Raw genomic sequence first — 18247 nt, 5'->3', positions numbered from 1 at the left:
CACAAGGATGTTGTCTGGTTTGGAGGGCTTGAGTTATAAAGAGAGATTGGATAGGCTGGGTCTGTTTTCCCTGGAGCGAAGGAGGCTGAGAGGGGGACATGATAGAGGTATATAAAATTATGAGAGGCATAGATAGGGTAGATAGCAGAGTCTGTTTCCCATGGTAGGGGTGATTAAAACTAGAGGGCATAGATTTAAGGTGAGAGGGAGGAGGTTTAAAGTGCATCAAAGAGGTAAATGTTTCACACAAAGAATACTGGGTATCTGGAATGAGCTGCCTGAGGAGGTGGTGGAGGCAGGAACAGTAGCAACATTTAAGAGGCATCTAGACAGGTACTTGAATGAGCAAGGCATAGAGGGATATGCAATTAATGCAGGCAGGTGGGATTAGCATAGACAGACATTATGGTCGGCATGGATGCGGTGGACCGAAGGGCCTGTTTCTATGCTGTACGACTCTATGACTAATACAGTGATGGAAAGTGTCGGTGCACAACTCACTTAACTAGAAGGTGCATATTTTGCAGTACTAGATAATGACCAACAGTAAGCAACTTGTAGATCTTAGTTCTACATTTGAGGGGATATGCTAAAAACCTTACATTGAGGCCATGAATCTTTAAACACAGGTCTTTGCTTATTTTTTGCCACTCACCTGTTCAATGACATAAAAAGCAAACTGCAAGCGTTGGTGCTGCAGCATTGGCATCAGATGTTTCAACAGGATTGGGAGATGCTCATGACGATTGCGGAATGGGATCAAAATTGCCACCTGAAATGTTACAACTCAAATGAAGTAACTTGCAATAATAGATGATTGAGGCAGAGTTGATACAATTCTAGGGACTCATTCAAAATTTTCAAGTATTCTGAAAATTAATTGCTGCTAATGCTGCGGAATATCAGGGCGACTCAGAGTTTCCTAGATCGTACATTCCAGGAGATGGCCACCCCTCAGGCAAACTGTGTTCAGGATAGTAGATGGGTGGCAATCTGGAAGAGGAAGGAGGTGCGAGAGTCTTCAGGGTATTCTGATGACATCTTGAAGGAGTGCAGTCCAGACCATGGCACCAATGGGCAATTGCCTTGGGGTGTGGGGAACAGCAAAGAGTAGAAATGCAGTCGTTATAGGAGATTGCATAGTTGGGGGTCAGACAGGCATTTCTGTAACCATCATCAGGAGTTCTGCATGGTGTGTTGCCTTCCCGGTGCCAGGGTAAAGGACATAACTGAGAGGGTGCAGAATGTGCTGCAGTGGGAAGGAAGTGAGACAGAAGTTGTGGTATACCTCAGTACCGATCACAGAGGGGGCAGGTATTGATGCTCCACGGGCAGACTTTTAGGAGCTAGGGAGGAAGGTAAAAAGTAGGACCTTGAAAGGTAGTAATCTCTGAATTACTCCCAGTGCCCTGCACTCACTAGAGTACAAGTAGGAAGATAGGGAGGATCAATGTGTGGTTTGAGGCATGGTGCAAGAGGGAGGGCTTCAGATTGTTGGGACACTGGGACCAGTTCTGAGGCAGGAGGCACATATCTAAAAGGGACAGGTTGCACCTCAACAGAATTAGGACCAATGCCCTGGTGGGGAGGTTCACTAATGGCATTGGGGAGGGTGATGATTAGATAGGAGCAGACTAAGAAGCACTAAGAGGAATGCAAAACAGGTTTACAATGCTTGTATGTAAAATGTACAAAGTATGGTGGTGAGCTAAGGTTGGTGAGTTACAAGCACAAATATCCATGTGGCAATAACAAATGTGGCTTAAAAATGGTGAGGTCTGTACGTTTAATACTCACGGATACAACGTGTTCAGAGAGTGGTAATATTGGGGACTTTCACTAACCAAATATTGATTAGGATAGTGTTACAATAAAGGCAAAGGAGAGGGAGGAATTTCTGAAATGTATTCATGAGAACATCGTTGACTAGTATGTTCTCATTCCAACTAGGAAGGAAGCATTGCTGGATCTAGTGCTGGGAAATAAGATGGACCAAGTGTCCTTGGGGGAACACTTGGGTAAGAGTGATCATTGTATCATAAGGTTTAGATTAGATTGTTCCTTGTTCTTCATTACTAAAGTAGAACTTCTAATTTGGAAGAGGGCTAAATTCAACATAATGAGAGGGGCTCTAGGCAGAGTAAAATGGAACCAAAGACTGAGGAAAAAAACTGCAACAGAACAATCTTTAAAGAAGGAGATGTTTCAGGTACAGGCTGGGTACATTCCAACAAGGGGGAAATGCTAAGGGAACCAAAGCCAGGGCTCCTTGGATGACAAGGGAGATGGAGAATATGATGAAACAAAAACAAAAAAGGAGGGTGTATGATTCATGTCAGGTAAATTTTTGAAATGAGAACCAGGCCAAATACAAATGAGTTGAGAGAGGAAGTGAAGAGGAAAATAAGACTGGCAGAGAGAGAATATGACAATAAAATAGCAGTCAACAGAAAAGGGAACCCAAAAATCTTCTACGGGCATGTAAATGGTAAGTGGATAATAAGAGGTGGGGTGGGCCCTATTAGTGAATACAATGTCTACTGTACATAAAAACAATACTGAGATACATTCTGAATTTATAGAAGTACAGATACTTGGCAGGCAATATTGGAAGGGGCCTTTTATACTGCTAAAACAACATGATTATACAATCTCCTTGTAGATCAGAACTGAGCACAATTTAGATTAAAAAGGTGCTTAAATGACCACATGCTAGATTTCAGTTCAACAACATACCATTGTTTGAAAAATGCAGGTCCTATGTTTGAGGTGATAAAGAAATTATCTGGAGGTTAAATTTCAGAAGCAAACCTTTTAAATACTTCTATAAATTCCCAAGTTGAGGGGTAAAATAAATCTTTGTAAGGTTAACTTCAAGGAACATAAATCCAACGTGAATGAATGCTACATTTCACAAATGAACGAAGCAGCCAGAATTCTAATTTATATTTGTCCATAAAATATGGTATAAATGAGTTTGATTTATTCTGTCAATACTAGAGATATTAATCATCCATCATGTGAATGGAAAAAGAGTGCTCATGCATATAATGTGGATACTGCATTGCTTTCTTAGTGGCATCTCTAGCACCAAATAAATAAGTTCAGCACCAACTCAGCGAACCATGAGAGTCAATTTTACTGACAGAAAAGGATCAATGAATTGAACATGGGTTAACCTTGAGTAAATAATTGATTGCCAGTGAATTCTATTTAAAATCTAATCTTTTATTGCAGGCTCTTGTGCACCAGGGGTTAAGCACAATAAATAAATAAGTGCAATAGTGAAGCTGGGTGAGCATGTACAACATAACAGCATTAGATTCTCAGGGGGAAAAAAAAGCTAGCACTGCCATTTCATACAGGAGACAGTAGGGATTTTCTTCTGTGTAAAGTTTAATGAAAACTGATGTCAGCAAGCCTGCAATAATGCAAGGTTCCATTATTTTATGAAATGAGTTCAAGAAAAAAGTCTTAAAGGAATGCAACACCTGATTGATGCTTAATGACCTCTGATTTTTCAAAAACTCATCTCACTGCAAGATGACCTTGCCTGACAGGAGTCACTGCTTTCAGAACATAACTTGTACAGGTGCTGGTATATCTCTGGTTTATTACTCTTGCATAAGTGAAAGTCAGCATTCCGAGAGCCAAATTCAACCCTGTGTTGACACAGGCATGCACCTTCCATTGTGATTACCAGATTGCAATTAGGAGGGAGAATTCAGGCAATCATGTGTTTAAAAAAAAAAGGCATCATAATGTTCAGCGATAAAGTTGGTGCCTGATTGCCTGATTGAAGCTTGTGTCAACTCCTAATCAGTTATTAAAAGATACCATTTTGCACTCCATTATCATTACTATTGTATAGCATAAACATTAGATGTAAATTGACTGGATGGCTGTTGTACAAAGTATGGTTTAGGATGCCCACAGACCTTAAAAATCCAAATTGAATTTATTCTGGAACAACTAATAACCTCCATTATAAAAGACACCCATGTTAGTATTTAATTCACACCAACTAACAATGTGGAAATAGACTTTGCCCATCAATATATTAGTTTTGCACTTTATGCAGTTTCTAAAATAGGTTAGTGCTGCTACAATCAATATACCAATGCTTGCAGCATTAATCACTGTTTGTCTTTTAAATCCTAAGGTTCACAAGTTAAGCTTTGCAAGAATACAAATTCATAACTTTTAAAGCTATTAAAAAGGCAAAAGTACCGTTGTTTCATAATCATTCACCAAATTCTTACCTTCCAACGAGGTATGCAATCTCTTGGCTTCCAGTGACCACCAGTCTGGATGTAAGGATCTGTAGCAAATAACGCCTGGATCTCCTCCAATGAAATTTCAGTCATGTTTACATTGATTGGACCCGCTGTTTGGGAACATTAGGAAGGAAAGGTCAAGTTGCTCTAATTGTCGTCACCAGTCTATGTTGATAAACAGCAGCAAGCAATTCTAGAAGCAATGACACACTACACCTAATGGGGCACAGCTACAAGCCCAAAGCTCTGTATCCATAAAGGCAAAAGAATGGTTTACAACCAAACTCTAATCCCCTGGCTCAGCACATTCCTCACTCCTCCATCACTATCAACTTGTCAATGGAGTGTGTAGAAAAGCGTGCCACATGCATTACCAGGCATAGACCAGCAGGTAAAGCTACAACATGGGGCTTATCTACATACTAATCACCAAAAGACAGGGCTAAACAGTTCAACGACTAACAGATCAGAGGAAAGCTCTATAGCCTTACCATATCCAGTCGAGAATGGGAGTGAACAATCAGGTAATTAATGTGAGAAGGAAGCTCCATAAACACTCAGTTCTGGTGGAACACACCATGTGAAAGGAAGAGACAAGGCTGAAGCATTTGCAAATATCGTCAACCAAAAGTTCCAAGATGATCTGACTCTTCCTTCTCCCCAAGGTGCCAATCATAAATGCCAGTGTTTTGCCAGTTTCCTCCTCTCCATGTGACATCAAGAAGCAGCTAAGTGCACTAGACACAAAAACTATGGACCTTCACAATACCCTAGGTATAGTAAAGACTTGCACACCAGAACTAGGTACTTCCATAGTCAAAATATTCCAGTGCAGATGTGACACTACCTACCCACTACTGACATCAGAAAATTACTTAGGGTATGTCCTATTCATAAAAAGAAGGACAAATCTAACTTGAGCAATTAATGTCATCAGGTTCCTCCCAATCAATAAAGTGATGAAAAGAATCAGCAACTATGCCAAGTGACAGCGACTCACTATTAATCTGCTCACTGCCCTTCCGTTTCAGTTCTGCCAGAAACGCTTGGCTCCAGACCTCAAGAGAGCCTTAAATCAATGATGGATACAAGCACTGATTAACAAAGAAGGTGAGAGCAACTGTACTAGATACCACGGCAGCATGGGTAGAAAAGGAGCCCAAGAAAGGTTGAGGCTAATGAGGGTCACTGTGGAAGTCCTCTAATGGCTGGATTCATACCTTACACAAAATATGGTTGTGATTATTAAAGGATAAATCATCACAGCAAGAGTTCCTGGGGGGGTGTTCTCGGTCCAAGCATCTTCCACTGCGTTAGCAATGCCTTCCGCCACTCACACCCAACCCTACCAGAAGTGGTACAATTCAATGACAATTATACAGTGTTCAAGCTTCATTCACAAATCCTCCCATAATGAAATTGCCCAGGTCAGGCTAAAGAAGGACCTGATCACCATCCAGGTTTGGATGGATAAGTGACAAGCAACATTAGCGACACACAAGTGCCGGGAAATGACAATCGCCAACAAAAAAGGGAAACCACCTCTGTTGGTCTTCAACATAGCCACTACTACCAGGCTTCCCATTGACATCCTGGGGATTAACAAGACATTTAAGTGGTCTAGGCACATCAACATAGCAAGAGCAGGACAAGAGACTATGCATTCTGCAATGAGTGGTGCACATCCTACCCATCAAATCATTTACAATGTTCAACTTAGAAATGTAATAGAATATTGACCACTTGCCCAAGTGAGTGCAGTTCTAATAAAACTCTCAAAGCTCGACACCATTGAGGAATGAGCAGTCACTTGATTGTCACCTCTGCCACTGGATTCCATATCCATGCCCTCTTGCCAGCAGCACACTGTGCTGCAGTACTATTATCTACAGGATACATTGCACCAACACATCAACAGCACCTCTCAGTCCATGGAACCATAGAAAAATTATGGCACATAAGGAGGCCACTCAGCCTGTCGTGTTCGTGCCAGAAAATAAAACTAGCCGCCCGATCTAATCCCACCTTTCAACACTTCAAGTGCATGTCCAGGTACCTTTTAAAATAATTGAGGGTTTCTGCCTCCACCACCATCCCTGACAGTGAGTTCCAGACACCCACAAGCCTTTGGTGCAAAAACTTTTCCTCATGTCCCCTCTAATCCTTCAACCAATCACCTTAAATCTGTGCACCCTGGTAATTGACCTCTCTGCTAGGGAGAACAGGTTACATAGAATATAGAACATAGAACAGTACAGCACAGTACAGGCCCTTCGGCCCACGATGTTGTGCCGAACCTTTAACCTACTCTAAGATCAAACTACCTACATACCCTTCATTCTACTATCATTCATGTACCTATCCAAGAGTCGTTTAAATGTCCCTAAGGCCCCTCAGAATTTTGTACACCTCAATTAAGTCACTCCTCAGCCTCCTCTGTTCTAAGGAAAACAACTCGAGCCTATCAAATCTTTGCTCATAGCTGCAACTTTCAAGCCCTGGCAACATTCTTGTAAATCTCCTCTGTACTCTCTCCAGAGCAATTATGTCTTTCCTGTAATGTGGTGAGCAGAACTGTACGCAATACCCCAGCTGTGGCCTAAGCAGCATTTTGTACAGTTCCAGCATTACATCCTTGCTTTTGTATTCTATACCTCGGCCAATAAAGGAAAGCATTCCATATGCCTTCTTCACTCTATTGACATGTCCTTCCACCTTCAGGGACCTGCGGAAATGCACTCCAAGGTCTCTCACTTCTTCTACCCCTCTCAATATCCTCCATTTATTGTGTATTCCCTTGCTTTATTTGCCCTCCCCAAACGCATTACCTCACATTTCTCTGGATTGAATTCCATTTGCCACTTTTCTGCCCACTCAACCAAACCATTGATACCATTCTGGAGTCTACAGCTATCCTCCTCACTATCTACCACACAGGAGATGATGTTCAAGATGGCTCCTGGGCTGGAAGCTCCCTAGGAAGCTCCCTTGCTGTTCAACTCTATCCATGGCCATCTGCTCCCATCCCTAACGTTTTCTCCCCCAATCTGCCCTCTTAAACTGTTTAAATTCCCCTGGCTCTTTAAATCAGTTCATTTTAGCCCTATCTAAAAGTTAACAGTTAGTTTAGTGTATGTTACCTGGGCCCACTGCCCTCCCCCAGCGACACCTGCTCTTTGTTTTCTCAATGAAATTGATCCGGATGAAACTGACGAGCACAGCTGCCGATACTTGAATCTCCGATCCTGCTGTCTTCACAGTCCAGAGTGTCTGCAGCCACGGCATGCGGTAAGTCCATTGAGGTGAAGAAGGAGCTGCGGGACCCGAGAGAAGTCCTGTGAAAAGGTGCCCCGAACACCCAAAACATCCACGAACGGCCCCCCCGGCCGCAACTTCAAAGCGCCCGCGGGAGATGGCTCGGAGAGCATCTGCAGCGCACTGTCGGCAATGCTGCATGCCTTTATTTAAACCACTGCAAAAAAAAACCCTTAGCAAATGTAATCACCTCTAAGTCTGCCAAATGATGCTTCACCTCCCGAAGGACGTGGATGAGCTTTCCGGACGTCGATGGTGGGCACTGAGGAAATGGCTTATTACCTGCACCAGATTCCACCCCCCCTCCCCCCCCCCCTTTACCCCCCTTCCACCCCCCGTCCCCTTCCCTGCTCCACCCTCTCAGCTCACCCCCTCACAACCCCGTCCCAGCCCGCCCCCCCCTCGCACCATCTTCACCCCGCACCCCCTTCCCCTGCACCCCCCCCCACCCCCTCCCTCTACCCCTCCCCCTTGCATCCCCTCCTCCCACCGGCACCATCCTACACCTGTGTAGGGGCCCCAACAACCCCACTGCCTTGTGGGCGTCTCGGGAGAGACCAAGGCTAAGGGAGTAAACCCTAACAGAAAATCCGGAGCGGAACCCCGTAGGCGGTCATGTGTCACCTTTGGCATGTTTCCGGCAGTTCCTGCAGCCATACTGGTGCCAAACGTCGTGTCCTGCACTCCTTTGGACCCCACCAGAAAGGCCGAGAGGGGGGTTTTGACGACTGGGCAACTCTCAACCTCCATAAATTTGCCCAGGCATGCGCCATGGAGAGGTCACTCCATAGTTGCCTCACAGCGACTGAAACAACACGGAAGGCAGCAGTTACGGGTTATAAGTCCAGATAAATTGGCGTAGAAACTGGGCGCCACGGGTTGCCTTTGTCGGTGGGAGAGGTCATTGCACCTCACTGGACAGCTACCGCCCGCCTCAAACCGGGCAGCCCCCGGTCAATAAGGTTCTGTCCCGCCACAGTCTGCCTGCTTCAATGGGTGCTTGGAGCTCAGGGTCATTGCCCGAAAGGTGGACTGATACACCGCACCAAACAACATGAAAAAAGGAAAGAAGGTACCAGCCCTTCGCTTTGCAAGCTGGAACGTCAGAACTATGTGTCCTGGCCTGTCGGAAGACCTTACACAAATCAACGATTCTCGGAAGACCGCCATCATTAACAACGAGCTCAGTAGACTCAATGTGGACATTGCAGCACTTCAGGAGACTCGCCTCCCCGCGAGTGGCTCTCTAGCAGAGCAAGACTACACCTTCTTCTGGCAGGGCAGGGATCCTGAAGAACCAAGACAGCATGGAGTGGGCTTCGCCATCAGAAACTCCTTGCTCAGCATGATAGAGCCTCCCTCAAATGGCTCGGAACGCATACTGTCCATCCGACTGCTCACCACCTCTGGTCCAGTACACCTACTCAGCATCTCTGTTCCGCACCTGAAGCTAAAGACCAGTTCTATGAACAACTCCATAACATCATTAGCAGCATCCCCAACACCGAACACCTATTCCTGCTGGGGGATTTTAATGCCAGGGTTGGGGCCGACCATGACTCATGGCCCTCCTGCCTTGGGCGCTATGGCGTCGGAAGGATGAATGAGAACGGGCAGAGACTGCTTGAGTTGTGTACCTATCATAACCTCTGCATCACCAACTCGTTCTTTCACACTAAACCCTGTCACCAGGTTTCATGGAGGCACCCAAGATCACGTCGTTGGCACCAGCTAGACCTCATTGTCACAAGGCGAGCCGCCTTAAACAGTGTTCAAATCACACGCAGCTTCCACAGTGCGGACTGCGACACCGACCACTCCCTGGTGTGCAGCAAGGTTAGACTCAGACCAAAGAAGTTGCATCATTCCAAGCAGAAGGGCCACCCGCGCATCAACACGAGCAGAATTTCTCACCCACAGCTGTAACAAAAATTTCTAAATTCACTTGTAACAGCCCTTCAAAACACTCCCACAGGGGATGCTGAGACCAAGTGGGCCCACATCAGAGACGCCATCTATGAGTCAGCTTTGACCACCTACGGCAAAAGTGCGAAGAGAAATGCAGACTGGTTTCAATCTCATAATGAAGAGCTGGAACCTGTCATAGCCGCTAAGCGCATTGCACTTTTGAACTACAAGAAAGCCCCCAGCAATTTAACATCCGCAGCACTTAAAGCAGCCAGAAGTACTGCACAAAGAACAGCTAGGCGTTGCGCAAACGACTACTGGCAACACCTATGCAGTCATATTCAGCTGGCCTCAGACACCGGAAACATCAGAGGAATGTATGATGGCATGAAGAGAGCTCTTGGGCCAACCATCAAGAAGATCACCCCCCTCAAATCTAAATCGGGGGACATAATCACTGACCAACGCAAACAGATGGACCGCTGGGTTGAGCACTACCTAGAACTGTACTCCAGGGAGAATGCTGTCACTGAGACTGCCCTCAATGCAGCCCAGCCTCTACCAGTCATGGATGAGCTGGACATACAGCCAACCAAATCGGAACTCAGTGATGCCATTGATTCCCTAGCCAGCGGAAAAGCCCCTGGGAAGGACAGCATTACCCCTGAAATAATCAAGAGTGCCAAGCCTGCTATACTCTCAGCACTACACGAACTGCTATGCCTGTGCTGGGACGAGGGAGCAGTACCCCAGGACATGCGCGATGCCAACATCATCACCCTCTATAAAAATAAAGGTGACCGCGGTGACTGCAACAACTACCGTGGAATCTCCCTGCTCAGCATAGTGGGGAAAGTCTTTGCTCGAGTCGCTCTCAACAGGCTCCAGAAGCTGGCCGAGCGCGTCTACCCTGAGGCACAGTGTGGCTTTCGTGCAGAGAGATCGACTATTGACATGCTGTTCTCCCTTCGTCAGATACAGGAGAAATGCCGTGAACAACAGATGCCCCTCTACATTGCTTTCATTGATCTCACCAAAGCCTTTGACCTCGTCAGCAGACGTGGTCTCTTCAGACTACTAGAAAAGATCGGATGTCCACCAAAGCTACTAAGTATCATCACCTCATTCCATGACAATATGAAAGGCACAATTCAACATGGTGGCTCCTCATCAGAGCCCTTTCCTATCCTGAGTGGTGTGAAACAGGGCTGTGTTCTCGCACCCACACTTTTTGGGATTTTCTTCTCCCTGCTGCTTTCACATGCGTTCAAATCCTCTGAAGAAGGAATTTTCCTCCACACAAGATCAGGGGGCAGGTTGTTCAACCTTGCCCGTCTAAGAGCGAAGTCCAAAGTACGGAAAGTCCTCATCAGAGAACTCCTCTTTGCTGACGATGCTGCTTTAACATCTCACACTGAAGAATGCCTGCAGAGTCTCATCGACAGGTTTGCGTCTGCCTGCAATGAATTTGGCCTAACCATCAGCCTCAAGAAAACGAACATCATGGGGCAGGATGTCAGAAATGCTCCATCCATCAATATTGGCGACCACGCTCTGGAAGTGGTTCAAGAGTTCACCTACCTAGGCTCAACTATCACCAGTAACCTGTCTCTAGATGCAGAAATCAACAAGCGCATGGGTAAGGCTTCCACTGCTATGTCCAGACTGGCCAAGAGAGTGTGGGAAAATGGCGCACTGACACGGAACACAAAAGTCCGAGTGTATCAGGCCTGTGTCCTCAGTACCTTGCTCTACGGCAGCGAGGCCTGGACAACGTATGCCAGCCAAGAGCGACGTCTCAATTCATTCCATCTTCGCTGCCTTCGGAGAATACTTGGCATCAGGTGGCAGGACTATATCTCCAACACAGAAGTCCTTGAAGCGGCCAACACCCCCAGCTTATACACACTACTGAGTCAGCGGCGCTTGAGATGGCTTGGCCATGTGAGCCGCATGGAAGATGGCAGGATCCCCAAAGACACATTGTACAGCGAGCTCGCCACTGGTATCAGACCCACCGGCCGTCCATGTCTCCGTTATAAAGACGTCTGCAAACGCGACATGAAATCGTGTGACATTGATCACAAGTCGTGGGAGTCAGTTGCCAGCATTCGCCAGAGCTGGCAGGCAGCCATAAAGACAGGGCTAAATTGTGGCGAGTCGAAGAGACTTAGTAGTTGGCAGGAAAAAAGACAGAGGCGCAAGGGGAGAGCCAACTGTGCAACAGCCCCAACAAACAAATTTCTCTGCAGCACCTGTGGAAGAGCCTGTCACTCCAGAATTGGCCTTTATAGCCACTCCAGGCGCTGCTTCACAAACCACTGACCACCTCCAGGCGCGTATCCATTGTCTCTCGAGATAAGGAGGCCCAAAAGAAAGAATCTACCACACAGCCAATTTTTGTGTCATCAGAAAATTTCCCAATCATGCCTCCCACATTTAAGTCCAAATCATTAATATATAGCAGGCTGTGCTGCAGTACTATTATCTACAAGATACATTGCACCAACACATCAACAGCACCTCTCAGTCCTGTAGCCTCTCCAAGTAATAAGGGACAACAGCAGAAAGATCACAGGAACACCAAATTTCTCACCATCCAGATTTGGACATAGACCACCATTAGCATCATTGTTGCAGAGTAAAAATCCTCAAGTATGATACCAATGTGGGATTACCATGAATGCAAGGATTGCAGCCGTTAAAGATGGCTTCCCACCTTCTTTGGGCATGTAGGGATAGCAGATAAAATGTTGCTTCGGCAGTGTCATCCATAGCACAAGAAAAAAAACACTTGGTAATCATGCAAATCAAATGAACTAATTGTCTCATTTTGTGCGAACATAAATTTATCAAAACCAATTATAGTCAAACCCTTACTATGATTGCTTGGGTTGATGGTATCTATACCTTTTTCATTGTAAACCTTTTATACCACATTTATGCCAATAGTGACATATATTTTGTACAAAATCATAACATGGAACTAATATTCTGCTGCTCTGCATCTGGAAAGACCAAGTAGGTAGTTCAATGACTGCCTAAGACTTTTTGATTGCATTCTAACAGCTGCAGCAACCACCATATAACTTACTTACCAGTACAAATACAGCCACATTTGGACCTTTTGAGGCACACTATTTAGATACAAGTGGAAACCTTTGCATGTCTCCTGTGCAATTTTGTTGTCTCTCCAACCAACACCCACGACCAACTACAGCACACCACTGCTGCGCTAACCTTTTGGAGCAAATTAGACCGCTTCCTGCTCTGTAGAGATTTATACTATAGGATATGGTACATTAATTTATTCAGTCAAAGGGAAGCCCAAAATAGCTCTTAAAAAGGAAGAAGCAAGTTTGTGATTTTGTTTTCACAAGCAATACAAGACACACAAATGTAACCTTTTTGGTTAATATTTAAAATTACATCCAATACAGTGACCAATTTGCAGATTTCAATGCATATATATTCCATTATATAAGGGTTTGTAATCCATTCTCAGATATTGTACTTTTGTACTAGAGAAAAACAGCTGTAACTTTGGATTAAATAATTCCTATTTAGGTTAGCTCCAACAGTAATTTGATATATCAATGGATTTACACTAACTTGACTTGTGCATATACTCACTCATAGAAGGAAGTCTTTCAGGACAGGCGAGGTTTGCTTGATAGGTAAAATTTTCAGGAAGAAATGTGGTTTGTAGGTAAGTTTCACTATGGTTTAAATCATCTGGATAATCTAAAAGTTAAAGCACAGTAGATTTGAGATTTTCAGCAGGTATGTCACAAGAAAAGCTGCAGCAGAGACATACTCAGTATAAAAAGTCAGGATTGCATCAATGTTACATTAAATCTAAAACATGTTGTTACTTGCCATTCAAAATACCTTGTTTTAATGAAAGTGGAAAGGGATATTTTTGATATCCTTGAAATCTAATGCATTAAGAGTTTATTTTTCTCCACCTGCTATGTTTACAAAGATTTGGCGCGAGTATAAACAATGTTTCCCTGCTTGATGTTCATGTTGACCTTTTGCTAACAAGTAGAGAAAAATACTTTTTTTTTTGGATAGTCTGGAATAAATCTGCTCCTCAAAAAGGCACTCTCATTCGAGTGTAAATGGTGAAATTGGTCTATTTTTAGGTAATTCTATTCCTGCAATATTACTATCATCACCCAATTCACATTCTACTGATGAGGCTGAGCCAAATGCATGCTGAAAACCACTGTGTTCCAAGTCCTCTTTGGGGGAAGTAAGCAGTGTGGGGGAGTGGGGAAGAGATAAAACTCACAAGGTGGCACAAAGACTGGTCGCCAACTACAGAATTCAAATTCTGCAATATCCTGTCAAAGGGTCAGTAACTTTTTTCTAATCCGTTGAGCTCTCTTTTTCCTTCCAACACTCTTGGACTAGGACTTTCTACATTAAGTTAGGAAAATGCAAGGCGAAGTAGATGTTTATTGATTACCAAGTTAACATACTACAATTATTGCCTATATCTAGTGCCCAGGATCTGATGGTTTCCACTCCAGATTGGTAGGTGGTGAGGAAATTGCAGATGCATTAGTATACTCTCCAAAGCCCTCTTGATTTGGGAATTGTGCCATTGGATTTGAAAATTGCTAATGTCTCTATTACTTAAGAACAGTGCGAGAGAGATGCTAGGCAATTATAGATGTCAATCTAATGTCAGTTGTCAGGACATTATTTTCTGTCATTCGGGGATTCGTGACTTAACTGGTTAGAATGAAACAGTGCACAGTTGTGAAGGGCAAGACATGACGAATTGATTTTTTTTGCAGAGGTTATTAATATGGTGCATACAAGTGTGTCTATGGTATTATCTAATAAGGCTTCACACAAAAAGTCTGGTAAAAATGAAAGTGCACAGAATCAGAGACAACCTTGTATCTTGGGTTAGAAGTTAGTTGGGTGGTGACAAAGAGAGAGACAAAGAGTATGCACTTTGATTGGCAGGACATAACAAGTAGTTTTCCCCATCGATCTGTATCGGGGCCTCAACTTTTTAAACCATATTTAAACAATGACTTGCATGAAGGAATAGTGAATTGTATATCTAATTTTGCAGGTGATACCAAGTTCGGAGGCACAGAAAATATTACAAGTAGGAACAGGAAGTTACAGAAGCATATAGATAGATTAGGAGAGGAAAAACTGTTATTGAAGTTCATCCACTTTGGACCAAAGGAAGATGCATTTTCTAAATGGGGAGAAACTAGAAACTGTGGAAGAGCAAAGAGATTTACTTGTCTAAGTACACACATCTCAAAACTATTTGGTAAGTGAAAAAAGAAATCAAGGTGGCTAAGGGAAAGTTGGCTTTGACCTTTAAGGGGACTGGAATAGGGGAGGAGGTTGTACTTAATTTATACAAAGCCTTGGTCAGACTGCATCTGGATATTGCATTCAGTTCTGGGTATCACTTCACAGGAAGTATGCATGGGCATTAGAGGAGGTGCTGCCGAGCTTCACCAGAATGATACCAGGGGTTATATCAACTTGACTTCTTCCCTGCAGTATAGAAAATTGTGGGGTAACATAATGTAGTTGAGGCATTTGAAATGCTAAAAAGGATTTGATAGAGTAGATAAAAATAATCTATTTCCTCTGGTAGAGGAATTCAGAACAAGGAGAACAATCTTATAATTAGAGCCAGGCTATTCAAGAGTGTAATTAGGAAGCACTTCTTCACACAATGAGTAAAAGAAATCTGGAACTCTTCCCCTAAAAGGCTGTGGATGCTTGGTCAATTGAAACTTTTAGGACAGAGATCAATAGTTTTTTTTTGTTCGGTAAGGGTGTCAAAGGCAGGGAAATGGAGTTAGTTCAGGTCAGCCATGATCTAACTAAATGGTGGTACAAACTCAAGGGGCTGAATGGCCTAGTCCCATTCCAATCCATTTTTGTTGGGCACATTTGCTAGTCAGAAAGAAAATAGATCTCTTAAATGCAAGAACATGAACAGTTATCATGAAAGCTTACTAAAATATTGGTTCAGCCTTTCAATAGATTCACCTCCTGGAAATCAGAACCCTTGGAACAAAACGCCCTGCATTTATTCAGCTTGTAGCCTACTCAAATCAAGCAGCAGAATCATCTGATGACCCACTATCTGCAGTTGATCAGGTTGCCCCTTGGGAAGGAATTCGATGAACCACAAAAAGGGACCTGCTCCAGTTTGGAAAAGTCAGGTCCATACATTAACAACCCAAAAAAGGTCTCAAATGCCTAAGTGAAAAATCACAATGGAATATAATCTCTGGGAGGCACAATGCATTCCAAACACAAAACCCTACAAGGGAATAAAAACAAAGTGCTGGAAATACTCAGCAGGTCTGGCAGCATCTTTTTGCACTTGTCAGATAGCTTTGAGATTTGTGTACTTCGACATGTAAATTTCTTTGCTCTTCCACAGTTTCTAGTTTCTCACCATTTAGAAAATGCATCTTTCTTTGGTCCAAAGTGGATGGCCACACACTTCGATATTCAACTTCAATAACTTCCTCTCTTACTAATCTGTCTATATCCCTTTGTAACTTTCTGTTCCTACCTGTGACCTTTCATCAGATCTGAAATGTTCGCTCTGCTTCTCTCTCCACAGATGCTGCGAGTCCTGCTGAGTATTTCCAGCATTTGCAGTATTTTGCTTTTAACCTACGAGGGAAACCTAGCTAACATGAAATGTTGTAAAGAGACATCCTCCGATCAAACAAGGTCAGCTAAAAAGAGGCGATGCAAAGAATAATGAGAGTGCCTCTGCTTCAATTTTCATACCCATTATGTCTTCAAACAATTCTACAATTCATTCAGGTCAACACAGATTTATTTTTCCTGATCTATGGAGGTATTGGACTGTGTGTAAAACAAAAACAGACTCTGCGCAGAAGAACAACAAGAAATGCTGGAAATATTCAGCAGGTCTTGCAGCATCTGTGGAGAGAGTAGCAGATTTTCAGGTCAGTGACCCTTCATCAGAACGGAGCAGAATAAGACCTGACTGAACCAAGGATGTATGTAGGTTGAAACCCAGCAATTACCCAGTCCCTAAAAAGGTGAGCAGACACAGCACCACAATAGAACATCAAATGCAGACTGCAGGATTAGCAAGGCTGTAATAGATTTCTGTTGGCATGCTCATCTGAGCTGCTGTATTTACTCCATTGTGGCATCACAGGCTTGTTGTTATATTGTAAGCAATTTAAACCTCTTCCCACATACAAAGAGCATTTGTGTTCATTACTCCTACTTCTTACATTAAATTTCTAGTTAACCAAGGCTCAGTTTTGCATACTTAAAATGGTACAGAAGTCATAGTGTTAAATTTCAATCTATGAGAGGTTTCAGCAGAGACAGAATCCATCAACTTCATCTTGGAGATGGGACAGAATGTGACCAATGCCATAAGAGATTTGGTTGCACTGATCTTTAGCCTTTATGTTGCTTTTGTATATGCTTTGCGAGAACTCTCTGAACAGGTTACCATAAAGAACAACTCCTTCATAGTGGAACAAATACATAGCTCTATCAGAGACTTTCAACCAGAAGTGTTAACAGAGGAACATAGTTCCTTTCCTGATATCTCATGTCACATTCCTTCTGCTAGGCTTCTTTAAGAATATTGTGCAGAGTAGCATAGCTGCATCTGTAGGTGGACCTTGGAAAAATATTAGCTATATCCCCAAAATGTACAATGTTAGATGGAAGTACACATCACAAGGCTACCTTCAAGATCTTGCCTCCTAGATTTTTACACCAATTTCAGGGAGTGGAGGAATGGTAAACAGACGGAAAGAATTAGGATAAGATTTCAACTCCAGAAGAAAATTTACAATCTTAACTAATCAGGAGATTAAATCTGCTGTTGACTTTCTCATTGTGCCTTTACTTTATGATCCAGTAGCAGTACCTTATATCTTTGCAGCTGTTTATTCAAGGGATTAACAAGTACTCCATTTGTGGAAATCTGCTTAATGAATGTAACGCACTACACTACCAAATTCTCAAAAAAAGGTGGATATCACTACATCAATTAGTTTGCAAACCAAATCAAATATTAGTTATGAGCCACAAAAATTCAAGCATAAAAGCATTCAAGACTGTAAACAATTACCCTTCATAAGATTGTCTTCAACGATAAGAATTTCCGTTTTTAAAAATGTGATCATGTTTTGTTTCTGAACAGTAAATTGTCAATTTTTATTCTCAAATTGTCATTTACCTTCAAATAGGGATTTTTCTCAGAGACCTCATACAATTCAAACAATTGTTTTTGAAAGGACAAAACTCTTTTCAAAGCTATTGCTATTTAATGGTGTTGATGTTAAATGCAACATTTCAGTGAATTTTCAAATGTTGTGGCTTTGAATATCTCAATTTTAATAGAAGGCACAGCTTTAGAATTTAATAGTTTTTATATATAAATCAAATTAATTCAATTACAATTGGCAGGTGTGAAACTAGACAAGATTCCCACCTGCAGATATATTAATACAATTCATTTGTTCCCCAAATAGGTTTGTTAGTTAATTAAATTAAGATCATCCCAATGGAATGGCAGTTCATCAGGCCTCAGGAAATCCCTTAGTTATATGAAATAAAGCCATCTGATCAGAGGATCCAGTCAGTTCACAAATCACAACATGATAAAATGGAATTAATTTGTGCCTATGGGGAAACTGATCCATTCTAGTTGAGAACATGGTAGGATTTATAGTTCATCT

At 43.0% G+C, this 18247-nt stretch overlaps 1 protein-coding gene across 4 annotated transcripts in view; it reads right to left on the bottom strand.

Annotated features, from left to right (window-relative positions):
* LOC137378109 (beta-1,4-galactosyltransferase 5-like) overlaps window positions 1-18247 on the bottom strand; it is a 103394-nt gene that overhangs the window by 23274 nt on the left and 61873 nt on the right. For 3 of the 4 annotated variants that reach the window (XM_068048207.1, XM_068048205.1, XM_068048206.1), the window contains exons 3-5: window positions 13134-13244; window positions 4263-4387; window positions 656-772 (exon numbers count right to left, since the gene is read on the bottom strand). In XM_068048207.1, coding sequence (XP_067904308.1) covers window positions 656-772; window positions 4263-4387; window positions 13134-13244 — 353 coding nt within the window. The remainder of the gene's footprint in view (window positions 1-655; window positions 773-4262; window positions 4388-13133; window positions 13245-18247) is intronic. The other variant, XM_068048208.1, reaches the window with a different exon arrangement.

This window comes from Heterodontus francisci, chromosome 16, assembly GCF_036365525.1.
Source record: "Heterodontus francisci isolate sHetFra1 chromosome 16, sHetFra1.hap1, whole genome shotgun sequence".
Lineage (NCBI taxonomy): Eukaryota > Metazoa > Chordata > Chondrichthyes > Heterodontiformes > Heterodontidae > Heterodontus > Heterodontus francisci.
Note: the sequence above shows the minus strand (reverse complement) of the source record. Positions and strands in the feature narration are given on the sequence as shown.